The sequence below is a fragment of the Rhinatrema bivittatum genome, chromosome 3 (genome assembly GCF_901001135.1).
Source record: "Rhinatrema bivittatum chromosome 3, aRhiBiv1.1, whole genome shotgun sequence".
NCBI classification, from domain to species: domain Eukaryota; kingdom Metazoa; phylum Chordata; class Amphibia; order Gymnophiona; family Rhinatrematidae; genus Rhinatrema; species Rhinatrema bivittatum.
In genome coordinates, this window is record NC_042617.1 from 25436482 (window position 1) to 25464325 (window position 27844).

General features: G+C 45.5%; 1 protein-coding gene across 14 annotated transcripts in view; it reads left to right on the forward strand.

Annotated features, from left to right (window-relative positions):
* Window positions 1-27844, forward strand: part of CLIP4 (CAP-Gly domain containing linker protein family member 4) — a 347916-nt gene that overhangs the window by 286629 nt on the left and 33443 nt on the right. For all 14 annotated transcript variants that reach the window (XM_029593003.1, XM_029593005.1, XM_029593006.1 and 11 more), the window contains one exon: window positions 90-165. In XM_029593003.1, coding sequence (XP_029448863.1) covers window positions 90-165 — 76 coding nt within the window. The remainder of the gene's footprint in view (window positions 1-89; window positions 166-27844) is intronic.

Here is a 27844-nt window from a genome sequence, read left to right on the forward strand (position 1 = left end):
TAATGTTTGAATCTATCTAGCTTAAAAGATTAAAAAAAAAAAAAAAAAGTACCCTGGTGAAAATATTTTGTACCTTTTCAATTATTTAGGTTTCAGGCGAAGCTTCAGTACAACATCTGAGTATCCTTCTCAGAGGGAGATAAATACAAGAAACTCCTTTGGGAGGTAAGTAGTAATAGGTTTTAAATCTGTGAATGTTAAAGTTATTGTCACCAAATTGAAGGCTCATCACTATTGCACTTGACTTTTTCCAGCTGGAGATACTAGGAATATATTTCAACTTATCACACATCCTCTTGTTCAAGAGAGGAACAGTTTTCTCAGATTCATGTAAAGCACTCTTTTCTTCATCTGAGCCCCACTTTGCCCTTGAAGGAAAAGGATAATTAGGAGTTTTTCAGGAGTCTAAAGATTGTAGTGATGAAGCACCGGCCGAAGAAGATCCCTTGCTACTGCTGTCCGTCCACAGATCCATCTCCTCCCGGTAGTGCACCAGACTCCGCACCACAATAAAGTCTTCCGGCCCTGGCGTGGCCTGCGGCCCTTACAGGGTTCAAGCAAAGGCTTAAAGGTCCCCCTGCAAGCTCCGTCTCTCAGTAAAGAAAGCACAAAGAGAAGCTTGTGTCCAAACACCTTTTCTTTATAGTTCATAAACAACAACTGCACAATGTCTCAAAGCCTTCAGTTCATTGGGGAAGCGACAAATATGTTTAGCCTTCCAGCCAGCAAAAACCGCCCTGCTTGGGAGTAGCACAGCACTCCCCAACTCCCCTCAGTTGTGCTGCAGGCTACGGTCCTCCCAGTCCTTGAAAAAAAACACAACCCGACAAAAGAACCAACCAACACTTGAGAGTAATCCCCTCTTACTCTACCTCCATGTCAGTGCTAGCATTTTCCACAGTCGGAGCCTCCACCTCCATGACTTCCTCCCCCTCTGATGAGCTGAGTTTTTCTTTTAACCCTAATGGAACGCCAGAGCTTTTCTCTTCAGTAATCATGGGTTCAGGTGTGTACATTCCCCAGGTGCCCTGCCCAGCTGCCTCATCAAACCTGTCTCTTTCATCCCATTGGTCTAATTGTGGTTCTAAGAACCTGGGAAATGTAGTCTTATCCCAGTTCACATGCAGCTTCTGCTGTCTCGATCTGCTCTGGGCTCTCCCAGGGGTGTTCCGGTTCAGGTTTTCCTCTCCCGAGACAGCATGCACTTCATCACAAAATGCATAGAGACAGCATTATGTGCAGCAAAGAAACTTATTCTTCCCAAATGAATGAGTGAACAGTCATCCATGATTGCACAGATGACATTAGTTATAATTGTTTTTATGCATATGGACAAATTCATGTTCATGGAAGGCAAGGACAAGCATGTACAGTAGTTCTCTCTGGAGTGGGAGATGTTTGAGGTGCTCCCATGGGAAGCTAAAAGTCAAATCATCAGGGCATTCCAGGACTCTAAATGGTGTACCATCTGGTCCATATATAATCCAGAGTACATTTGCAGAGAATAACATTGCAGTGAAACACAAATCATTTGCTTTTGGGTTTGACTAACAAATTTAATTCCATCTTATCCTGCTACACCAGTGCAGCCCTTGACAAGTGGGTTGTTTCCCCCAACCAGCAGATGGAGGCAGACAACATTGTTTTCCTCTGTAATATCACAGCCACTACTTTAGGTATGGTGCTAAGCAGTAGGAACCAAGAGTTTTCTGCCCCCAGCATATGGTATGAGTGGTTTGGTGCAGCAGCTCAGCGTTGGATCCGTGATCAGACCCCGGAGACAGGCCACTGGTTTCAGCCAGCAGTGCAAGCCCATTGCTCTATTCCCAGCCCCTAAGGGGGTATCTGGTTGAGCTTGGCCATGGAGCAACAAAAAACAAAGAGAAAATAAGAAAGGGACATAGTAGGCAGATAAGTTATTTCTTCCCTTTCTCCATCTGAGAGGACATTTGCCTGCTTCCTTAGTTTTTCTTTTTCTCTCTACACTTCTGCCTCCTTCCCCCTTCAGTTCCTGCAGTTTGTGGCTTAAAGTTTAGAAAAAAAAAGCATTAGCCATTGGAGCAAATGGGCTGCATGCAGGAACAGAAGGAGCTAATCGGTAATGAAGGCTGTCTGGGGGTGAATCGCTGCTGGCATTCCTACGACTGCAAGGGGAGGAGAAGCAAGTGCAGCTTGAGTTTTTTGGCAGCAATCAGGTGCAACTGTGAAGGGGGAAGGATGGACAGGCCTGCCCGCAGTATGCAGTGCTGTGAGGTCTGCGGTGTCCTTTGGGCCACAGTGGAAAAGGGTCTTGTATGTTTGGCATGTTCCCACACTGGAGAGAGGCCCAGTGACTGTTCTGCAGAGAGATTAGCTCCCTCTTCACTGTTCGCTAGTTTCTTTGACGTGCCAAGCCTTGAGGGCCCTGACACACAGTCTGCCGTGAAGGCTTCATAGTCTGCAGCCATTTTGAGTTCTCCTACATGATTGGGCCTAGGTGCCAGTGGAGCAGTGGGAGCCAGCTATCCTCCCGTTTTAGTGCTGGTTGTAGCCTCAGTGGGGTCTTCGATGAGGGGATGTATCTGGTGTATCTGCCTTGGTCTCATGGCCCCTAGGAACTTCTCCCTGGAATTATTTTGATTTCTCCACCAGGTCTTTTGTGCTTTTTCTCGGCCTGGGGAAGTACTACGCAGGGCTAATATGAAGGCACCAGAAGGCTGCTTGTCCTTTCCCCAGATTCCTGCCAAGAGGGCACAACCAGCTATTGAAGTCATCATGGGAGGAGCCTAGGGATGCCAATAATTCAGTCTCCTTGGTGGAGGGGGAATACCCCTGGCCCTAAGGATTTTTTTTCTTTGAGTTGTCACATTCACAAGGATAAGAGAGGTTTTATGATCAGGTGATTTCTTGTCTCCAGCTGGAGGAGACAAAAGCCCCAAGTGACTCTGGTGTGGGACTCAATTATTAAGAGAAATTGAAAGGCCACTACCGCTTTTCCATTCCACCTGGAGGTGGGGATGATGTTGGCTGAGTGGGAGTCCCAGAGTCAGGCCTGAGAGAAGTCAACTTCCTACAACGGCTGTATCTTCTTCCTTTGCCTACGTTGCAAAAAGGTTTTTAGGTTCCGCTTGTGGTTGCTATGGTCACGCCAGTGACCAGGTGTACCACTGTTCCTGTGGATGGGGAGCATGTCTCTAAAGGATCCACAAGACAGAAAGATGGAGCTGTCTCTGAGAAGTTTATCTTGTCTGTGACGGTGATTCAGATTTCCATTTGTTCGACTCTGGTGGTCTAAGCCTTCTTTCAATGGATTCAACAGCTGCCAGACAGCGAGGATGTGGCCAGGATGGAGTCTTGTCACAGCTTTTTTTGGCAGTCACTCTGTATGATTTGTTATGGAGCTCTGCCTGATCAGTGTCCCTTTTGGTCACGGTACACCAGCTTCTGTGGCTACACAATTGTTCAGCAGACGTTTGGTCTAAAATCTGCCTGGGGAAGTTGGTTTTTAAGGGCAGGCTGCTATTCGGGGAGGATCTAGACCAGTTGGTAAAGAATCTCTGACATCCTAAGCGCTAGTGCTTGCCAGAGGATAAAGGCCGCTTCTTTTATAGGGCTGGCAGAGGTTGGGGGCAGTTTTGAGCCTCAAGGCGGTGCCGGTCGGGTAGACAATTTTTTTGTGCTACCTACGCTATTTATTCAGTTTTGAGAGGCCAAGGTCTGTCCTTTCATGGAGCCAGAAAGCAGAGGGCTGATGCCAGTTCTTCCACAGGAGCTGGCAGGGCCTCCTCATGAAATTCTGTGGGTTCACTCACTTTTGACCTGTGTAGGGGGCTGCCTGCAGGAGTTCTATAGGGAATGGACCCACATAACATCCGATCAGTAGGTGTTGGAGATCGTTCATTCTGGTTATATGTTGGTCCTGTATCATCCCATTCTAGACATCTTTATGGTATCTCCTTGTTCCACTCCAGCCAAGCAGCAGGCAGTCTATGAGACTTTGCTGCAGCTCTTGCAGGCAGTGGTACTGGTGCCTCCATCAGAGTGGGACTGAGGCAATTATTTAATTTATTTTGTGATTCCCAAAAAGGACGGTTTCTTTCATCCCATCCTAGATCTCAAGGGCGTAAACCGCAGTTTGCGGGTTCCATGTTTTTGCATGGAAACTTTGCGGTCCTTTCTCTCCGTTGTTCACAGGGGGAGTTCCTGTGTTCACTGGATCTGTCGGAGTCTTACCTGTATATTCCCATTCAGGAACAGGATCAGAGTTGTCTTTGTTTTTGCATGCTGTGGGAACATTTTCAGTTCTGAACATTATCATGGCTTTCTGGCATGAAGGAATTAAGGTACACTCATATCTCAACGATTGGTTAATCCATGCACCATCTCACGAAGAGGCAGTGTGTGTGACTCATCGAGTGGTTCAGTTTTTAGAAGGCTTGGGCTGGGTGGTCAATTTTGCCAAGAGTACCTTTCAGCCCATGCAGTCCCTGGAGTGCTTGGGGGTATGGTTTGATACATAGGTGGTACAAGTGTTCCTCATGGATATATTTTATTTATGTATTTAATAAATAAATACATGGATAAGAGAGTGTGCAAGATAATCCTTCAAATTCAGGGCTTCCTGGACCTGCCAGGCCACTCCATGTGAGATTATTTGCAAGTGCTTGGGCTGATCGTGGCAGTAGTGATCATAATATGATCAAATTTGAATTAATGACTGGAAGGAGGATAGTAAGCAAATCCACGGCTCTAGTGCTAAACATTCGAAAGGGAAACTTTGATAAAATGAGAAAAATAGTTAGAAAAAAAAACTGAAAGGAACAGCTACAAAAGTAAAAGTTGTGCAAGAGGCGTGGACATTGTTAAAAAATACCATCTTAGAAGCACAGTCCAGAAAAACCATCTCTTGAAGCATCAGCTTTCTAGCTCATGCTCTTCCCATAGTTATTTTATTTTATATATCTTTTTTACGTTTAATATTTAATATTTATTGATCTACGTTCTTTTGTTCAATAATTTGTTGATTGTTTAATGTTATGCTGCACGTTCTCTGTTCAATACTTTGTCTATTGTTTAATGTACTCCCTTTACCTTTACCATGTTTAATGTAACGCCTTACCGGCGACAGTTTTGTTATATGGAAACCGACTTGATTTGATATGTATATCGAGAATGTCGGTATATAAAAACCCTAAATAAATAAATAAATGTATTCCACACATTAAGAAAGGTGGAAGGAAGGCAAAATGATTACTGGCATGGTTAAAAGGTGAGGTGAAAGAGGCTATTTTAGCCAAAAGATCATTCAAAAATTGGAAGAAGGATCCAACAGAAGAGAACAGGAGAAAGCATAAGTGTTGGCAAATTAAATGTAAGACATTGATAAGACAGGCTAAGAAAGAATTTGAAAAGAAGATGGCCATAGAGGCAAAAACTCATAGTTAAACCTTTTTCAAATATATCCGAAGCAGAAAGCTTGCGAGTGAGTCAGTTGGACCGTTAGATGATTGAGGGGTTAAGGGAAACTTAAAGAAGATAAGGCCATTGCAGAAAGATTAAACGATTTCTTTTCTTCGGTGTTTACTGAAGAGGATGTTGGGTAGATACCCTTTCCGGAGAAGGTTTTCATGGGTAATGATTCAGATGGACTGAACCAAATCTCGGTAAACCTAGATTGGCAAACTGAAGAGTAGTAAATCACCTGGACCAGATGGTATACACCCCAGGGTTCTGAAGGAACTAAAAAATGAAGTTTCAGATCTGTTAGTAAAAATTTGTAACCTATCATTAAAATCATCCATTATACCTGAAGACTGGAGGGTGGCCAATGTAACCCCAATATTTAAAAAGGACTCCATGGGCAATCTGGGAAACTTCAGTGCCGGGAAAAATAGTGGAAAGTGTTCTAAAGATCAAAATCACAGAAAATATAGAAAGACATGGTTTAATGGAACAAAGTCAGCATGGCTTTATTCAAGGCAAGTCTTGCCTCACTAATCTGCTTCACTTTTTTGAAGGTACAAACTTAGGCCTGGATTTATCAAAATGCACTAAATATCACATGTGATAGGAAAAGGGGCGTGTTTTATGGTAATAGGCAGTTTATTGCAATTTGTGCTAATACCTATGTGAAGCGCAAATTGCAATAACTTTTTTGCACTTTGTGATAAGTGCCAGAATTGTTGTATTTCCTACATACAACCACTGAGGTTACCATGTTTAGTAGTTTTAAGCTCCTGGAGAGCCAGCCTGGCTATCAGGGCCCACTTGGTGGGGGGTGGGGGGGGGGAGAGAGAGACCAACCATAATGCCCTCATACTAGATAGGTATTTATATCTCTATAGGAGGCCCACCTAGTAATTCAAGGTGAGGTTTAGATATTAGTGTAGGGGTTAGGGGCCACTTTGACATTCAAAGTGAGACGTACGAACAGAACAGTGCTCTCTTGTGAAGATTTGATGACCTTTGGAGTGAGGAAACTCACCCAAAGATGAGATTTGTGCAGTGTTCTCTCAACCTAGCTTGATGTTACCCAGGTAGAGAGCCCATCACCTCGAGTTACTAGGTGGGCCTCCTATAGAGATATAAATGCCTGTCTAGTATGGGGCATTATGGTTAGTCTCTCTCTCTCTCCTCCCCCCCCTCCCCCATCGCACGGCTTTACGCAAATGAAAAAGGTGTAGTTAAAATTCGCATTAAAGCCGTGCAATACGGCTTCACAAAACTGTGAACCCAGCTCACAGATCCCGCCCCAAAATCCTCCCCTTTTTCTCATTTGCATCGCACCATGCATTATGGTGCTTTCGCATGAATTAAAGGTGTTTTTTGCATGCGGAAACGCCTTAACGCATGCAAATCCGCCATATAGCACTTTGATAAATGACCCCCTTAGATTGTAATCCCTCTGGGGATAGGGAAATGCCTACAGTACCTGAATGTAATCCATTTTGAAGTGCTGAAAAAAGCACAAAAAGCAGAATACAAAAAAAATCTAAATGTAGATAAAGGTGAACCGGTAGATGTAGTGTATTTGGATTTTCAGAAGACAATTTTATTTATTTATTTTATTTATTTAGAAGTTTTTATATACTGATGAACCTTGGGAACATCTCATCGGTTCACAATAAACGAAAATCAGCTAAAAGCGCTTTACAGTGAAACAAAGAACATGTGAAAATATATATATAATAATAAAATTGAACGAGTTACAAAATTCCTCATTGATTGACAAAGTTCCTCATGAGAAGCTTCTAGGAAAAGTAAAAAGTCATGGGATAGGTGGCGTTGTCCTTTCGTGGATTACAAACTGGTTAAAAGACAGGAAACAGAGAGTAGGATTAAATGGTCAATTTTCTCAATGGAAGGGAGTGGACAGTGGAGTGCCTCAGGGATCTGTACTGGGACCCTTACTTTTCAATATATTTATAAATGATCTGGAAAGGAATACAACAAGTGAGGTAATCAAATTTGCAGATGATACAAAATTATTCAGAGTAGTTAAATCACAAGCAGATTGTGATAAATTGCAGGAGGACCTTGTAAGAAAGGAAAACTGAGCATCCAAATGGCAGATGAAATTTAATGTGGATAAGTGCAAGGTGATGCATATAGGGAAAAATAACCCATGCTATAATTTCACGGTTAGGTTCCATATTAGGAGCTACCACCCAGGAAAGAGATCTAGGTGTCATAGTGGATAATTCTTTGAAATCGTTGGCTCAGTGTGCTGCGGTAGTCAAAAAAGCAAACAGAATATTAGGAATTATTAGGAAGGGAATGGTGAATACAACGGAAAATGTCATAATGCCTCTGTATCGCTCCATGGTGAGACTACACCTTGAATACTGAATACAGTTCTGGTCACCGCATCTCAAAAAAGATATAGTTGCAATGGAGAAGGTACAGAGAAGGTTGACCAAAATGATAAAGTGGATGGAACTGCTCCCCTATGCGGAAAGACAAAAGAGGTTAGAAATGTTCAGCTTCGAGAAGGGATGGCTGAGGGGGGAATATGATAGAGGTGTTTAAAATCATTAGAGGTCTAGAACGGGTAAATGTGAATCAATTATTTACTCTTTTGGATAATAGAAGGTCTAGGAGGCATTTAGCATGTAGCACATTTAAAACTAATTGGAGAAAGTTCTTTTTCATTCAATGCACAATTAAACTCTGGACTTTGCCGCCAGGGGATGTGGTTACTGCAGTTAGGTTTAAAAAAGGTTTGGGTAAGGTTCTTGGAGAAGTCCATTACCTGTTTTTCAAGTTGACTTAGAAAATAGCCACTGCTACTACTAGCATCAGCATGGGATATACTTAGTTTTTGGGTACTTGCCAGGTACTTGTAGCCTGGATTGGCCACTGTTGGTAACAGGATGCTGGGCTTGATAGACCCTTGGTCTGACGCAGTATGGCATATTCTTATGTGCTTAATAACTGTAATATCACAGAGGAAAACAGTATTGTTTGCCTCCATCTGCTGGTAGGGGGAAACAACCCACTTGTCAAGGGCTTTACTGGTGTAGCAGGACTAATGGAACACATAAGGAAATTTCTCCATGTTTTGGGTTTGGAGAGTGAAACATATGGGGACAATTTTAAAACTGCCTACAGTATGATAAAGTCTGCATGCATTATTTTTTTATTGTTTTTTTTTACTTGTGAGCTTTGCACTCATTTTCAAAGTGAAAGTGCATGTATACTTTTGCTTTGAAACTTGTGTACACTTGCACCTGCTTTTTCTGTGGGTAAATTTTTGCTGGAAAAGTAAGCGTGAAGATTTGAAAATGTCGTTTATTCGTGTACTTTTCTTTCCCAGATCTAAACATGCCCCGGGAAAGGCCTCCTCTCATTGTAGATAAAAGTATATGCGTTGTGAAAACATTTAGATGTATTAAGGGAGGACAATTTTCAAACAGCCAATTAATGCAGATAAAATGCTTTTTTACCATGAACAGGCAGGATAAATTCAACCACACAAGTGGATGATGTCTTCTAACAGCACCAAGAATAAAGCAGCTCTCTCAGAGCTCAGAAAAACTAAAAAGGTTTTTCTGAGCATGTGTAGTCCTTTCCATGGCTACAGCACCTAGTTGTTCATGAATCAATAAGATTGAGAATATTCCCTTCCATTATTCAGTGCAACAGGAATTTCCTGCATCCCCAACCTTCAGTCTTTGGTTCTAACTTGTATGTTGAAAGTCATTTAGTCTCATTTGTGCAGATGCCTACACAGGTTAAGAAAGTTGTTCTTGTTTTAAAGAAGTACTTGATCAGAAGATATTACAGGTAAATTTTTATTCGGCCACGCACATAAAAAACAGGGATTATGCGAGTGGCTGCGCCTTGCGCGTGCTGTGTGCATTTTCAGAGGGGCCCAGCCACACGCATAACTCCTGTTATGCACAGAAATGCCAGGCCGAAGGAAACGGGTGGTTGGAGGGCGGGGGAGGGATGGTCCGGGGAGAGGGGTGGGGCTGGAGGTAGGCCAGTACAGCGGCCATTTGCAGCTGTGCCGGGGAAGGGACTGCCAGCGCGCACAAGTTGCTTCTGCTCCAATGGAGCAGTAAGCAACAAAATAAAAGTAAAAGGTAGGAGAAAGGGTTTAGGGGGTGGGGAGGAGAAGGGAAGGGGAAAGGAGTTAGGGAAGGGGGTAGGGAAGTTCCCTCCCAGTCCGCTCCTTAATTGGAGCAGACTGGGAGGGAACTGGGGAAGGCCAGGATCTGTCGCCACGCAAAAATTGTGGAAGTCTCCCCCGCCCCCTTGCACGCGCCGCCCGTACATGCGTGGATTATAAAATCCAGCGCACATGTGCACGCGACCCCTGGATTTTATAACATTTGCGCGCCGGTACACACGTTATAAAATCAGCAAGCACCTTTAAAAATCTATCCCTTACAGTTTAAATGGAGAAAATATACTGCCTGGTATATACATTTCAATCAAGACCTGTTTAAATGTCCTGTTTCTTCTTTTTTTTTTTTTTTGCTTCATTATCTACAAAGTCTTTCAGACTCAGGTCTGAAAACCAACTCTGTTATAATTTACCTTCATGCTATAGCAGCATACCATGAGGACTGGGAGGGCAACCTGTTTTTCATCAGCCTACAGTCGCCAGATTTATGAAGGTCCTCTTGAATCTGAAACTTTCAATAAAAAATCCTTGAGATCTGAAAATACTCCTTGCTGACCTTATAAAGCCTCCTTTTCAACTATTATCTTCAGCTGATCTAAAATTCTTCTCCTGGAAAATTCAATTTTTATTAGTAGTTGTTTCAGCCTGGAAGATAAGAGATTCTCACAGGACAAGCAGGATGGTAGTCCTCACATATGGGTGACATCATCAGGATGGAGCCCAATCATGGAAAACTTCTGTCAAAGTTTCCAGAACTTTGACTGGCCCCTACTGGGTATACCCAGCATGGCATTAACCCTGCAGCCAGCAGGGGTCCCCCTTCAGTCTTCTTTTTTCCGTGCAGCAGTAGCCTCATGGTTTAGGAGCTCTGAAGAGATTCCTGACAGGAATTTTCCTCATGGAGTTAAATTTAAACTGCCCCACAGGGGTCCCTCCTCTAACTTTTCTCAGGCCGCGGTACTCCGGTAAGTTTTTCACCATTTTTTGTCGATTACCGTCGAGTTTGGCCCTCGTGGCCTACTGGCCAACGACCGTACCGTGGCTCGATTTTTCTATGGCCATGGCGTCGGGGTTTCGTCGGTGCCCGGACTGTATTCGCACCATGTCTATCACAGACCCTCATGGAGTCTGTGTAATGTGTTTAGGCCGTGAGCATGATGTCCTGACCTGCACCAAATGTGCCCTCATGACACCAAAAGGTCGCAAAGCCAGAATGGAGAAGATGGGACTCCTTTTCCGTGCTCTCACCCCGACGCCGTCCATCGCAACGACGTCATCAGAACCGGCACCGTCGAAGTCGCACCAGCATCGACCACCGTCCGGTGACCGCCCGCCATCGACATCTTCATGGCCATCGACTCCCGTTTCTCCCCCTCAAGATCGAGGGGATCGTAGGGAGAAACATCGCCATCGGCATCGTAAGTCTCGGACCATCGAGGGAGCGAAATCATCGACCTCGCCACCGTCCGAGCCACCATCGAAGAAGCCCCGTCCAGGAACGGCACCGACCACTCCTGCGACCGGGACATCGAGGCCACCCTCACCCGATCGGGGTTTGGGAGTCGCGATTCCGCCTGTAAAGGTGGTCCCTCCGACTGTGCCTCAGCTTCCCTCTTCTGTCACGGAACCGGGGATGCTTGCCCCAGGTCTCCGGGAAGAACTGGACCGGCTGGTCCAGGAGGCCATCGACAAGGAAATGCAACGACTCCAGGTTCCTCCGGCACCGAGAGTGGAACCGGTCACCGACCCGATTCCAGCAGCGCTGGCACCGCTGCTATCCCGGATGGAGGCGCTCATGACCGCCCTTCCACCGGTGATTCCCAGGTCTCCGATGGCTCCGGTGCGCCCCCCGTTGACAGCTTCATCGGGAGGAGAAACACCGTTCCGCATTCCTTCTTCGGGGGTATTGCCTCAGCCATCGATGCCATGTCGTCCCTCGCCACCGATTCATTCATCGGGGGTGATACACACATCGGCGCCATCGATGCCTTCGATGCCGGCACCGATACCCCCAGGGCGTCCACGGTGCCCCCGGTGATTCCTTCGATTTTCTCGGATCCTCAACCGGGCCCTTCGGGTATCCAACCCCCTTCTCGTCCTACAGGTCAGCCTGCTGATCCTTATGACACCTGGGGTGTTGATACTTCCACAGACACCGATGACTTACCTTCACCTCCCTCTCCTACTGAAAGTAGAAAGCGTTCTCCTCCAGAGGACCTTTCTTTCATTAATTTTGTGAAGGAAATGTCGGAATTGGTCCCTTTTCAGCTTCTGATGGAGCAGGATGATAGGCACCAGATGATGGAGCTTCTTCAGTTCCTGGATGCCCCTAAAGTGATCACTTCTATTCCCATTCATCAAGTTCTTCTTGACCTCCTCAAAAAGAACTGGGAGAACCCTGGATCCATTGCCCCAGTACACAGAAAGGCTGACACTACTTATCTAGTACAGTCAGCCCCTGGCTTTCAAAAATCTCAGCTCGACCACCACTCAGTTGTGGTAGAATCGGCTCAAAAGAAAGCAAAAAGGACGAAGCCTCACTCCTCTACCCCTCCTGTTAAGGAACACAAGTTCCTAGACAATATTGGTCGACGAGTGTTCCAAGGGGCCATGCTCATCTCCAGAATTGCTTCTTACCAGCTGTACATGACCCAATACAACAGGGTCATTTTCAAGCAAATACAGGACTTCTCTGAAACCCTGCCTGACCAATTCCAAGAACATCTTCAAATCCTTGTCAACAAGAGGTTTGAGGCAGGAAACCATGAGATAAGAACAGCTTATGATATCTTCAACACCTCCACTAAAGTGTCTGCAACTGCCATTTCGGCAAGATGCTGGGCCTGGCTCAAGTCTTCTGACCTTCGCCCAGAAGTACAAGACAGGCTCTCTGACCTGCCCTGTATAGGAGATAATCTGTTCGGTAAACAGATTCAGCAAATAGTGGCTGAATTAAAGGACCATCATGAGACCCTCAAACAGCTCTCATCGATACCTTCTGACTTCCCCTCTAGACAGCCCTTCAAGAAGGACTCTAAGAAGTCATTCTTCCGCCCAAGGAAGTACTATCCTTCACCACCAAGGTCCCGAATTACGAGACATCAAAAACCTCAGCCTCGCCAGCCCCGGAAGCAAAAGCCACAGGCAGCTCCCCAGCCGGGGCTTGCCTCAGGTTTTTGACTTTCCCTTGGAGAGCAGCAGCCTGATTCCTCTGCCAAGCATACCAGTGGGAGGTCGATTGTGCCACTTTCACGGCATGTGGCAATCAATCACAACCGACCAATGGGTGCTAGCAATCATTGCTCAGGGTTACCACCTAAACTTTCTTGCTCTTCCACCGGACTCACCACCTCTACAAGCGTGGAGAGTAACCGGTCACTCTCTCCTCCTGGAGCAGGAGGTTTCCCTTCTTCTCCAGTTAAGAGCAATAGAACCCGTCCCACTTTTGCAACAAGGCCTAGGGTTCTATTCCCTGTACTTTTTGATCCCCAAAAAATCCGGGGGGCTTCATCCAATTCTGGACCTACGTGCCCTCAACAAGTACCTCCAGCGGGAAAAGTTCAAGATGGTAACCTTGGGCTCGCTTCTACCTCTTCTACAAAGAGGAGACTGGCTCTGCTCTCTGGACCTCCAGGACGCATACACCCACATTGCGATATCTCCAGTTCATCGCAAGTACCTCCGGTTTTTAGTAGGCCCAAAGCACTATCAATACTGAGTGCTTCCATTCGGCCTAGCATCGGCACCACGAGTCTTTACCAAATGTCTCGTAGTTGTCGCAGCTTTTCTCAGGAAAGAAGGTGTTCACGCCTACCCCTATCTAGACGACTGGTTAATCAGGGCCCCAACCCAGCAAGCCGCTCGATCGTCCCTGGATTTGACCCTACACACTCTAATTTCTCTAGGATTTCTCGTCAATTACGAGAAATCCTATTTAGTCCCATCTCAAACTTTGTTGTTCATTGGGGCAGACTTGGACACCTTGCAGGCAAAAGCCTTTCTACCTCAACAACGAGTGCAAACCCTCGTGTCCCTCGCTCACCAGTTGCAGTCTCAGTATACAGCAACAGCTCGGCAATTCCTTGTTCTTCTCGGACACATGGCGTCCTCAGTCCATGTCACACCAATGGCCCGCCTGGCCATGAGGCTCATGCATTGGACTCTGAGGTCACATTGGATTCAAGCTACTCAGCCTCTGTCGACCATTGTCCACATCACCGGCGCACTGTCTCTCGCCTGGTGGAAAGATCAGAACAATCTCCTCCAGGGACTGCCCTTTCAACCACCAGATCCTCAACTCATTCTCACCACCGATGCTTCCAACCTCGGGTGGGGAGCCCATGTGAACGATCTACAGACACAAGGATCTTGGTCTCCAGAGGAAGCCAAACACCAGATAAATTTCCTGGAGCTTCGAGCAATGCGATATGCTCTCAGAGCTTTTCAGGATTGCTTATCAAATCACGTCATCCTGATTCAGACGGACAACCAGGTGGCCATGTGGTACATCAACAAGCAGGGAGGCACAGGCTCCTTCCTTCTGTGTCAGGAAGCTGCGCAGATTTGGGCGGAAGCGCTCTCCCACTCGATGTACCTCAGGGCCACCTATTTGCCGGGAGTGCACAATGTCTTGGCAGACAAACTAAGTCGTGTCTTCCAACCGCACGAGTGGTCTCTCAACCCCTCGGTAGCGACCTTCCTCTTCCAGCAATGGGGTTATCCCCAAATAGACCTCTTTGCGTCCCCTCAAAACCACAAAGTGGACAATTACTGCTCCCTCATTCGCAGCAAACACTCTCAGCCCAGAGATGCATTCTCCCTCTCGTGGGCAACCGGTCTGCTTTATGCGTTCCCTCCACTTCCTCTTCTCTCGAAGACTCTCGTGAAGCTCCGTCAGGACAAGGGAACCATGATCCTGATAGCACCTCACTGGCCACGCCAAGTGTGGTTTCCCATACTCTAGGATCTCTCCATCCGCAGGCACATTCCCTTGGGAACGGACCTGCATCTTATCACTCAGAACGACGGATGTCTACGCCATCCCAATCTTCAGGCCTTGTCCCTGACGGCATGGATGTTGAAAGGTTAATCCTTCAACCACTTAACCTTTCAGATTCAGTTTCTCGTGTCCTGATTGCTTCACAGAAGCCTTCCACAAGAAAGTCTTATTCCTATAAATGGAAAAGGTATACCTCATGGTGTTCTTCGCAATCTCTTGATCCCTTTTCCTGTCTAATCCCAACGTTTTTGGACTATCTCTGGCATTTATCGGAATCAGATCTAAAGACCTCTTCCATCAGAATGCATGTCAGTGCGGTAGCCGCCTTCCATAAAGGTGTCGGGGATGTCCCTATATCGGTACAACCCCTCGTAACACGTTTTCTGAAAGGCTTGCTCCATATCAAGCCACCTTTACATCCTCCGGCCCCTTCTTGGGACCTTAATCTGGTTCTCGGGTGGCTCATGAAACCACCATTCGAACCTCTTCACTCCTGTGACCTAAAATATCTCACATGGAAAGTGATTTTCCTTTTGGCTATCACTTCAGCTCGCAGGGTTAGTGAGTTACAGGCCCTAGATAACTATCCGCCTTACACTAAACTCCTGCAGGACCGGGCGGTACTCCGCACTCACCCTAAGTTTTTGCCTAAGGTAGTTTTGGAGTTTCACATTAATCAATCCATCATACTACCTATCTTCTTTCCCAGGCCCCACTCCAACCCAGGGGAACAGGCTCTGCATATCCTTGACTGTAAACGGGCTCTAGCGTTCTACCTAGACCGTACAGTTGCCCACAGGAAGAGCACGCAGTTATTCGTCTCTTTCCATCCCAACAAATTAGGGCAACCTGTGGGTAAGCAGACTCTCTCCTCCTGGTTGGCGGACTGCATATCTTTTTGCTATCAGCAAGCAGGCATTCCTTTTCAAGACCGTGTTAAAGCACACTCTGTGAGGGCCATGACGACTTCAGTAGCACACCTACGATCGGTGCCGCTTCCTGACATTTGCAGGGCTGCCACCTGGAGTTCTCTCCACACTTTCGCAGCCCACTATTGCTTGGACAAAGCCGGAAGACAAGATTCCATCTTCGGCCAATCTGTCCTGCGTAACTTATTTCCAACGTGATGTACCAACACTCTTCCGCCTGCCCGGTGGGGTTCAGGATGCCCTCTACCAAATTCCACCCCAGTTGTGCCTGTTGCACGCCTTTGGGTACATTTGGTGCATGTTCGGACATTCTCAGTTTGGTACTCACCCATATGTGAGGACTACCATCCTGCTTGTCCTGTGAGAAAGCAAATGTTGCTTACCTGTAACAGGTGTTCTCACAGGACAGCAGGATGTTAGTCCTCACGAAACCCGCCCGCCGCCCCATGGTGTTGGGTTCGAAACGTTTTCTTGTTTTATTTTTTCGGCACTGCCTGTAGCTATCAAATAAAACTGAAGGGGACCCCTGCTGGCTGCAGGGTTAGTGCCATGCTGGGCATGCCCAGTAGGGGCCAGTCAAAGTTCTGGAAACTTTAACAGAAGTTTTCCGTGATTGGGCTCCATCCTGATGATGTCACCCATATGTGAGGACTAACATCCTGCTGTCCTGTGAGAACACCTGTTACAGGTAAGTAACATTTGCTATTTCAAACCATAGCCTCATACACTCCTTATACTCAAATCTTCCGCAATAGAGTGGTTTTGTTGATGCCTCCTAAATTTATACAAATAATGGTTTCTCTGTTCTATTTAAGTTAATTCACTGTTTTGCCATCGTTCTTTCCCATAAGGTTCAACAAGCTCATCATACAATGAATTACAGAAGAGCTGCTTTATTTCATAAAGTCTTTAAAACTATTTCAGCCCATTTAAGCAAGGGGTGTCCCTTACAAAGAGGATACTATTAACTTGGATATCTGATTGGATCACTTATTGCTACAACCAGTCAGGACTACATCTGCAAAATAAAATGAAAGCCCATCAAGTTAGGGCTACTGCAGCTTCCTTGGCACATCTCTATTCTGCTTTTATAGAAATCTGCAAGGCTGCTACTTGGTCTGCTGTATGTACTTTCACAACTCATTATTGCCTATCCATTGCTGCCCATCAAGAAAGAAATTTTAGACAGGTAGTTCTTAAAAGCTTATTTAATTAATCTCTTCAACTCTATTCTGCATCCTCTAACAATAATTACAGGTTGTGATGACGCATATCAATTCTCAGGTAACAAAATAATTATATGCAGCTTGCGAGTCCTTACATGTGTGGCTGATTTTATCCTGCTTCCCATGGAGAAAGCAAAGTTGCTCACCTGTCGCAGGTGTCCTACATTGACAGCACGATAAATCGGCCACAGTATCCCTTTTGCCTCCCCTTAGATTTAAAGAATAGCTCTATCATATCCCCCCTCAGCCGTCTCTTCTCCAAGCTGAAAAGTCCTAACCTCTTTAGTCTTTCCTCATAGGGGAGCTGTTCCATTCCCCTTATCATTTTGGTAGCCCTTCTCTGTACCTTAAAATCATTTCTACTCTTTCCCTTCTTGGTTTTTGGATTGTCCTGGATAATAGCGGAAGTAGGGGACAAGCACAAAGGATGTAACATATCTGCATTGTTGACTTCTGGCATCTATAGGAGTTCTAGCATAGACTCCAGCTTTGGCCCCTTGTCTGATTCCTGGTTGGCTTTAGTCTCTCCATTTCCTGGTTTTATAGGTCCAGCACCCTAGACTTCCTTTGATTCACCCTGATAATTATTTATTTATAAAATGTGTAGTCTACCTATCAACATTTCTAGGTGGTTTACAACAGTTCAGTCATAAATTAAATAGCTACATGACAAACCAATTACAGAGCAAAACAAATAAAACATAACAATATTAAAACAATATAGCATTCAGACACTGCAGCAAACCCTAGAGAATATATTAGACCTCACATCATAGTGGTCTCAAGCACTAAAAACTTCTAAGCCAAAATGTTGTCAAGCCTCTTCTAAGGTCTTCAATTACTGCTGGCCTCAGGTTGTATGCTTGATTAAAAAGAAAAGATTTATCATCTTTCCAAACTTAAGTAAAGAACATTCCATCTTAGCTCATATGGGTAGAGCATTCCAAAGAAGAGATCACTGAACACAAAATAATCAGTCTTGAAACTCGTCCAGCCTAATATATCTGAACGATGGAACATTAAGTAAGTACTGGAAGGAGGATCTTAGCGGGCATGTCGGCTGGTGAAGTTTCAAGGTGGCATTAAAACAGAAGGCTAGGCTGTTAAAACCTTTAAAAACCATTAAATGAATTTTGAACCTAATCCACCAGACTATAGGTAACCAGCGATATTGAGCCAGAATAGCAGAAATATTTTGTTGAATCGGAGTCCCTGACACAAGTCGTGCAGCAGCGTTTTGGACATATTGAAAAATGCATAAAGTTGTTTGTGACAAGCCTATATAAAAGGGCATTGCAATGGTCAAGGAAAGGCATTGCTAAAGAATGGATAGTAGTCTTTAGATCATTTTCAGTCAGGTGCGGCGCACCCTATGTACCATGCAAAGTTTGAAGAAAGCACTTTTGACAATCTGATTAATATGTGGACGAAGGGATAAAGTGGAGTCCATGCTTACCCCTAGGTTATGAGCCTTATTGACTATGGGAAGATGAACATTATCAGCAGAGATACTTTCAAGGATACTGTCAGATGTTTACCTTGCCAGATATAAAATCTCAGTCTTCGTCATATTCAAAGACAATTTATTAACAACTTGTAATTTTTTAAAGATGATCAAGCATTGACAGTTTTATCAAGTGCATCCTTCGTTGATCCCTTTATTAGAATATAAAACTGAATGTCATCCGCAAAAGTGCGATAATCACCATCAAGCCCTGATGTTGATAGACATGTTGATAGACATGATATAGGCATTAAATAGTGATGCCAATAGTGCAGAACCTTGTGGGACTCTGGTTTTAATATTAAAAAGAGCAGATTTGGATTCATGAGTCACTGCTGTCTGTGATGTCCATTCAAAAAAGATGCAAGCCACTGATATACCTAACTAGCTACTCTAATATCTTTTAATCTCTCTAACAAGTGATTGTGATCCACAGTATCAAATGCAGTGGTAAGGTCCAGAAGGACCAAAAAATATTCTGTGTCATAGTCAAAATCTCTATGAAAAGAATCAAATAAAGATAGAAACAAGGTCCCCGTGCTGTGGCCAGCACAAAACCCATATTGATGGAGGTCTAGGATAGAGTAGTCAAGTTTGAAATTGCTTCAGTATTGCTTTCTTTAGGACCTTTGCAACAAATGGAAGATTAGAGATGGGCAATAGTTATTTAAATCTAGAGCGTTGAGATTAGATTCTTTTAATATAGGTCTAACTGATGCAGTCTTAAGAGGCCCAGGAACTTGGCCAGCTCAATGATAAATTAATCAAAGATTTAATAAAGTTGACTCTTCCTGCATGTAAGCTTGCTCATTCAATTAGGTGATGCCTGAGCAACAGGTTTTATATCCGTGTATCCTGAGTCTTTGAACTTTGGTTTCTTGCCTTGTTTGTCACCTTCCTTGACCCTTGCCTGTTACCGGATCTCACCTTGCCTGCCGCCTGCTTTAACCCCTGCCTGTTCTATGGAGTTCTCCCCCTTTGGCCTGGTTGTGACCCATCACCTAGCAGCTAATTGGCATTGGTCTGTTCTCAGACTAGACATTCTACTCCCGGCACCAGCTTCAAGGGTTCACATATCCAACTCTGACCAGTCTGAAAGGGCTTATAGAATGTCCAGAGGGCTGCTCCCATTAAAAAAGAGTTCTTGATTCCATGGGATGGAGAACATATCTACCACAAATCTGAATCTTGCTGGTCTCTTAGATAAAAATGTTGGAACTTTGTTGTTGAGGAAAGTTGCAAAAAGATCTATTTGCAGAGTGCTTCAAAGTTGAAAAAAGCTCCTGCAATATTTGAATTTGTAATGACTGTTCCAGGAGGTTGAAGCTGGCGATTTAAGCTGTTTTATCAGATTTTGCTCTTCAGGAAGTTATGAGAAATTACCCATTTCCAAATTCTTGCAGTTTTCAGACAATGCTTGTATGAATCCATTCCTCCTACTTGTTGATGTATAACTTTACTACTTGGTTGTCTGTTTGTAACAACATCACTTTGTTCTTCAGTTATAGAGTGAATACCTTTAGAGTATTAATAATTATGTAAAGGACCCTTCGCTTAGGTCACCATTAAGTCATGGGTATTCCTATAATCAGAAAGCATCCCCTCCCTTTGAGGGTACTGGGATGGTCCGCCACCTGAGAGTTAACAAAAGCAGCTTGTAAGAGTAAGCTTTGGAGAAGGTGCAGCTTTGAGTTAGAATTAGGAGGTAGTGTGGAGCAGATTTTTCAGGCCCAGTTAGAGGAGCCAGGCAAACCCTGCCTGGGGATCCTGACCAGGGTTGGAAAGGTTTTTTTTTTCCAGTCCACTCGCTGGCTGTTGAGATTTTCACTCTGGGTTGTTTTCATGTTTTTACAGTTTTCGTGGTAGCCTTGTGAGACATCTGGGCCTCTCCTGGACACAGGACATGGGGAACCTCTTGTTTGTGGTGATCAGGGGTAGGAATAGGGAAGAACTGCCCAAGAGGTGACCTGCTGCAAGGAACAACTCCAGTGTTAATATCAGTTTCTGGGATAAAAAGACAACCTTGTTAGCAGATATGGGAGGAAGATTTTGGCTGCCCCTTCTTCCTACCCTGATAAAGGAACATCGAAAGCTGTGAGTTCTAGAGGAGCCCTTCCTAGCTTGGGATTTGTGAAAAGTGAGTGAGATTGAAAAGGACTGAGGAAAACTGGAAAACTAAATTTGAGGTACATCAGAGGACCCCCACTCAGAGTCTTTGCCCCTGGGAAGAGAGATTATTGAGAATTGAGAATACTGTGCAGAAACTGTGTGATAGATTTTTGGCCAGCTAGAAGGGGGGTTTCCATCCCAGCAAGGATATCCCTGCCCAGCTGGGAACCTCATTAATTCAAGCTCTGGAGGGTGAGTGCTTCCCTTGCTCCTGGACCAAAGTAAAGAGACCCTTGCACAGATAGAAAGAGAGAGAACTGAAACAGTCATATGTGGAAACTAAAGGAATTAAGTTGAATTGTGCCATTTTCATCTGATTACCCATCAGTAAAGCATTTGATTTTGGGGCACTCAACCAGAGTCTCCTGTGTATTCTTTCTGCCATTTACAGCATCCATAGTTTTGAGAAAAGTGTATCCCTCCCAAGGAATATGAATAAGAGTCACCCCTGTCACACTGGGCCCTGAGAGTAATTCTTTCCCCCCACCTACAAAGGATCCAGCCCTGAGAGTAAGAGAGCTTGTGAGAGAGTTAGCCAGTGAGTGGTTCCAGCCCCAAAGAGAAACAAATTCTTTTATGGCCTGATCAGGTAGCAGTCTACACCCGGGGATGGGGTTACATAAAATGGTGCCAAATGTGGGGCATGGAATATAGGGTGTGAAGACCGACGAAATTGATTTAGAAATCGCTGTAATGCAATTCTTACAATTGATCAGACGTTTAAGGCAAGAACCATGAAAATCTACAAAATGGATACTGTTTCCACTGAAGCGCCGTTCCCACTGAAGTGATCAGTAACAAGCAAAAGTGCACCAAATGAAGGGAGTACATTGGCGAATGTGTGACATCATCAACTGGAATAATGCTGGGGCGTCAGTGAAACATCATCACGTCGACGGCATTTTAGCATAAGGCCCAGCAGTTGGTTCAAGAGCAGCAATCAGAGAATCCTATGATGCAGCTAAGAACATAAGAACAGGCCATACTGGGTCAGACCAAGGGTCCATCAAGCCCAGCATCCTGTTTCCAACAGTGGCCAATCCAGGCCATAAGAACCTGGCAAGAACCCAAAAACTAAGTCTATTCCATGTTACCGTTGCTAGTAATAGCGGTGGTTATTATCTAAGTCAACTTAATTAATAGCAGGTAATGGACTTCTCCTCCAAGAACTTATCCAATCCTTTTTTAAACACAGCTATACTAACTGCACTAATCACATCGTCTGGCAGCAAATTCCAGAGTTTAATTGTGCATTGAGTGAAAAAGAACTTTCTCCGATTAGTTTTAAATGTGCCACATGCTAACTTCATGGAGTGCCCCCTAGTCTTTCTATTATCCGAAAGAATAAAAAAACGATTCACATCTACCCGTTCTAGACCTCATGATTTTAAACACCTCTATCATATCCCCCCTCAGCCGTCTCTTTTCCAAGCTGAAAAGTCCTAACCTCTTTAGTCTTTCCTCATAGGGGAGCTGTTCCAATCCCTTTATCATTTTAGTCGCCCTTCTCTGTACCTTCTCCATCGCAATTATATCTTTTTTGAGATGCGGCGACCAGAATTGTACACAGTATTCAAGGTGCGGTCTCACCATGGAGCGATACAGAGGCATTATGACATTTTCCGTTTTATTCACCATTCCCTTTCTAATAATTCCCAACATTCTGTTTGCTTTTTTGACTGCTGCAGCACACTGAACCGACATTTTCAATGTGTTATCCACTATGAAGCCTAGATCTCTTTCTTGGGTAGTAGCGCCTAATATGGAACCTAACATTGTGTAACTATAGCATGGGTTATTTTTCCCTATATGCATCACCTTGCACTTGTCCACATTAAATTTCATCTGCCATTTTGATGCCCAATTTTCCAGCCTCACAAGGTCTTCCTGCAATTTATCACAATCTGCTTGTGATTTAACTACTCTGAACAATTTTGTATCATCTGCAAATTTGATTACCTCAATCGTCGTATTTCTTTCCAGATCATTTATAAATATATTGAAAAGTAAGGCTCCCAATAAAGATCCCTGAGACACTCCACTGCCCACACCCTTCCACTGAGAAAATTGTCCATTTAATCCTACTCTTTGTTTCCTGTCTTTTAGCCGGTTTGTAATCCACGAAAGGACATCACCACCTATCCCATGACTTTTTATTTTTCCTAGAAACCTCTCATGAGGAAATTTGTCAAATGCCTTCTGAAAATCCAAGTACACTACATCTACAGGTTCACCTTTATCCGGTGAACCTAGCTATGGCTAGTTTCGCCCATTCCGGAACGAGCAGCAGCCACCACTCAAACAATGGCTCTGAAGAGGGATCCGGTGACTATCACAGATGCAGAAGTAGTGCCGAATTGCTGGACCGAGATGACCCCAGTTTGGGTGTCACTTCAGGAGACACCTCACCCACCGTTGAGATAGCAACCTTCTTCACCCCTCATGGGAGGGTTAAGATTACCCTCAAAGGCACTCAAGCAATGAGGATATCAATAAAACATATGTATGTGCTGCAATAACATTCAGGTGGTTGCGAACAATAAAAGATCTTAAATAATTTAAACATGAAAAGAACACTTCATTAAATGATAGAAAGTCCTTTTAATCAGTGATAGCCCAAAGCACAATCCTTAATAGAGTGTCCTTGAAATATAATAGCTTAATAAGGTTTGGGCCATTATATTTCAAGGGCACTCTCTTAAGGATTGTGTTTTGGACTATCCCTGATTAAAAAGACTTTCTATCATTTAATGAAGTGTTTAATTAATTTAAGATATTTTGTTTGTACGCAGCCACCTGAATGTTATCGCAGCACACACATATTTTTTATTGATATTTTCTATTGGTATGATTTCTGCGCATCGGTCCACTTCATTTTTGTGGTATTTACTCCAGCAATGGGGGCCTGAGAATGTCGATACTGCTATACCCTGCAGCCTGCGCAACCCATCCAGCTTCAATGCTGCACCTGTCTTGGTCTAACATTCAAGGTGGCCAACTTGGCGAGCACTGCTCCTGCCCCCGGATTCACCAGTGCACAGCTTGCGACTATTCTGGAGAGAATCAATGTGGCTGGGATGACGGGTATTGCCATCCGAGGAATCGGATGGCAATGGGGCCCGAGCAATTGGAGTGACGGCAATAGTGGGAGTGACCCTGTCCTGCAGGTCCAGTGAGTGGTGGCAGATCATTGCTGTCCAAGGAGGCAGCCGAGGCCTATCAACGCAGTGGCCTTGGGAGCCCTTCAGTAAATGAATTGGAAAGACTGCCATTGTGGCTGAGTCAACCCAACTGGGGAGACCTAGTGGAAGTGGAGTTTCTGGGGCCGGAGTTCAAGATCCTCTCCGCTGGTTAATTTTATGAGCGCCATGTATTTATGCAATTGGCGATTTTATGCATTCAGCAATCTATATATTGTGCACCCCTACTCCTATTATGCTTTTAGCAATATTTATGCATCTAGCAATTTACATCTTATGTTCCCTCTATTCTTATTATACTTCCTAACCTTCTTGTTACTTCTCCATCTTTCATCGTAGTACCTTTCTCTCCCCACTCATATCCCGCTTGTCTTTTACTCTTACCCTGTTATTTTAGTATTGCAGTTTTTACATGTTATTATTCCCCATTAATTAAGCCTCCTGCCCTCGTTATGTTTTGTTGTTACCAGTTCATTGTAAAGCACCTGCGCTGCATTTCTTGTTCCTTGTAAACCGATGTGATGTTCCCAACGAATGTCGGTCTAAAAAAAGCTTTTACATAAATAAATAAATAGATAAAAATGAAACAGCCTGAATGATGTAGGTTTCCCTTAAGGAGACCTCTTACACACGTCAGGCCTTGGAGAGTGGGGTGAAGTACACCAGCTGTGCTACTGGGAGAATTAAACAGAGGTGATTAACTAGTTCCCATTCATCTGGGTGGACACCACTTGGGAGATCCAGAGGGAGCAACAAATCGGCCCAATGGAACATGGCAACCAGCTCCTGAGTGGCGAGAGAAAGATTCAATATTATGACCCCTGATGTAAAGCTTTATGCCAAAGAACCCAGGACTTACTGGGAATAATGCATTCAAGCCATGAAGGGATGCCAGGTGATGTCCAGCTCAGGGGTCTCCTCGGTGGTGACCTTGCAGGGCGGTAGCAGTTCACCAGGATCTGGTCTGCCAGAATTACCTTATATTAGGTCAACAGCACCCAGTGAATCATTGATGGGTCTATCTACCCGCAGTTTGAGGATGCCTAACAAACTGTTTGACCAGACTTTACAATCAGGTGTAAGGGACCAATCTTGGGTGGTCCTGAGCCCCTGCCCTGACTCGAGGACACTTCCACAAGCCTCCCAAGTGGAGAGGATAGTCTACCAATGGGTACAAGCAGATTTGGGCCTTTACTATCCCTATGTACCCATGCATGTGATGAAGTACCTAGAGGCCAATCACCAGGAATGGTTAGAAGAAGTGGATCAATGTTTCTCACAGGACAAGCAGGATGGTTGTCCTCACAAATGGGTGACATCGAGGATGGAGCCCACCACGGAAAACTTCTGTCAAAGTTTAAACAGAACTTTGACTGGCCCCTACTGGGCATGCCCAGCAAGGCACTGACCCTGCAGCCAGCAGGGGTCTCCCTTCAGTCTTCTTTTTTCCGCGCAGCAGTTGCCACGCGGTGAAAGGAGCTCTCTTACCACGTTCCTGACAGGAATTCGGTATTTTTCTTTCCGAAGAAAATTTGCCCCTCAGGGGTCTCCCTTCGACAAATTTTTGTCACCTCCGCGGAAACCGGTAAGTTTTTTGCCTTTTTTCTTCGACTACCGTCGAATTTGGCCCTTGAGGCCTGTTGGCAATTACCGAGCCCGCGACTAAATTTGGCCTTAAGCCATGGCGACGGGGTTCCGTCGATGCCCGGATTGTACCCGGACTATGTCAATCACTGACCCCCATAGGGTTTGTGTTTTGTGTTTGGGAAGTGAGCATGATGTCCTGACTTGCACCAAATGTGCCCTAATGACACCTAAGGGTCGCAAAGCCAGGATGGAGAAGATGGGGCTCCTCTTCCATGCACCCACCCCAACGCCATCGATAGCATCGACGTCATCGGAACCGGCACCGTCGAAGTTGCACCACCATCGTCAACCCTCCGGTGACCGTCCACCATCGATGACTTCTCGGCCGTCGACTCCTGTCCCCTCCCCGGATGGGCGAGGAGACCGGAAGGACAAGCATCGCCATCGACGGCACAAGTCTCGGCCTGTCGAGGATCCACAGTCATCGACCTCTGAACAAGCCGAGCCACCGACTAAGAGGCCTCGATCAGACTTGGCACCGTCCACGTCTCGTTCGCAGGCATCGAGGAAACCCTCACCCTCTCGGGGTGTGGGAGCCGTGATCCCACCGGTTACGGTGGTCCCTCCGGCTCTGCCTCAGCCTCCCTCTCCCGTCGAGCCGGGTATTGTTACCCCTGGTCTCCGGGCAGAACTGGACCGGCTGGTCCAGGAGGCCATCGAGAAAGCGATGCAAAAATTCCAACCTCCATTGGCACCGTCTCCGGCACCGATTCCGGCACCGCCACCGGCATCGACCCCGGCACCGACTCCGCCACCGAGGAAGGAACCGACCACCGAACCTTTGGTGGAAGCGCTGGCACCGCTACTACAACGTATGGAGGCACTTGTACATGCCCTTCCATCGATGATTCCAGTAGCACCGACAGCGCCATCGTCTCCGACTGGATTTTCATCGGCGGGAGAAACACCGTTCCTGATTCCCCCTTCCGGGGTGGTCCCATCGGTGCCTTCTCGAATATCTCCACCGATTTATCCTTTGACTCCATCGGTTCCAAGACCGGCACCGACTCCATCGGCAGCACCGAAACCCTCGATGCCGTTCCCAGTACCGATTGTACCACCGGTTCCTCCAAGGTTTCCTTCGATGCCTTTGGATCCTTAACCTGGTCCATCGGGGCTTCAACCCCCAAGTGATCCCTATGATACCTGGGGTGATGATACATCTTCTGACACAGATTTACCATCACCGCCTTCTCCTACAGAGAGTAGAAAAAGATCTCCTCCAGAGGATCTCTCCTTTATTAATTTTGTAAAGGAGATGTCCGAAATTGTACCTTTTCAGCTACAATCTGAGACCGATGACAGACACCAGATGATGGAACTGCTTCAATTTTTGGATGCTCCAAAAATCATCGCTTCCATCCCCATTCACCAGGTGTTTCTCGATCTCTTAAAGAAAAACTGGGAATCTCCTTCATCTGTATCACCAGTTAACAAGAAGGCTGACTCCACATACCTCGTCCAGTCAGCACCAGGCTTTCAAAAGCCTCAACTGGATCATCGCTCTGTTGTGGTTGAGTCCGCACAAAGAAAGGCCAAGCGTCTAAAGCCACACTCCTCCACTCCGCCGGTCAAGGACAATAAATTCCTGGACAGTGTGGGACGGAAAGTGTACCATGGAGCTATGCTGATTTCTCGCATAGCCTCATATCAACTCTACATGACGCAATATAACAGAGCCATCCTTAAACAGATGCAAGATTTTGCTGACACATTACCTGACCAATACCAGCCACAGCTTCAGGCCCTTCTTAACAAAGGGTTTGAAGCAGGGAAGCACGAGATCAGAACGGCTTATGACATCTTTGATGCCTCCACAAAGGTTTCAGCTACTGCCATTTCGGCCAGACGTTGGGCTTGGTTAAAATCATCCAACCTTCGCCCAGAAGTCCAGGATCGTTTAGCGGATTTACCCTGCTTAGGGGACAATTTGTTTGGGGAACAAATTCAGCAATTGTAGCTGAATTAAAAGATCACCACGAGACGTTGAAAACAACTTTCTTCTGTTCCGTCTGAGGTTTCCTCCAAACAACCACTTAAGAAGGACTCTAAGAAGTCGTTCTTTCGGCCACGCCGTTACTACCCTCCATCGGCCAGGCCTCGTCCAGCTCGATCCTCTACTAGGCCTCAGCCGCGTCAGCCTAGGAAACAAAGGCCTACTGTAGCCCCTCCACCGGGGCCTGCGGCTGGCCTTTGACTCCCTTGTAGGGAACACATGCCAAACCCCTCTTCCAGACATTCCTGTAGGAGGTCGACTGTACCATTTTCTACAACCTTGGTTGCAGATCACCTCAGATCAGTGGGTGCTAACAATTATCGCACAGGGTTACCACCTCAACTTCATAACTCTTCCGGCAGACTCCCCGCCTCTTCAAGCGTGGAGTCTATCCACCCATTTGGCTCAATTACAACAGGAAGTGTCTCTTCTTCTGCAATCAAATGCTATAGAACCCGTTCCTCCCTCTCAACGAGGCAAGGGATTCTATTCCAGATACTTCCTAATACCAAAGAAATCAGGGGGACTACGTCCCATTTTGGACCTTCGAGCCCTCAACAAATA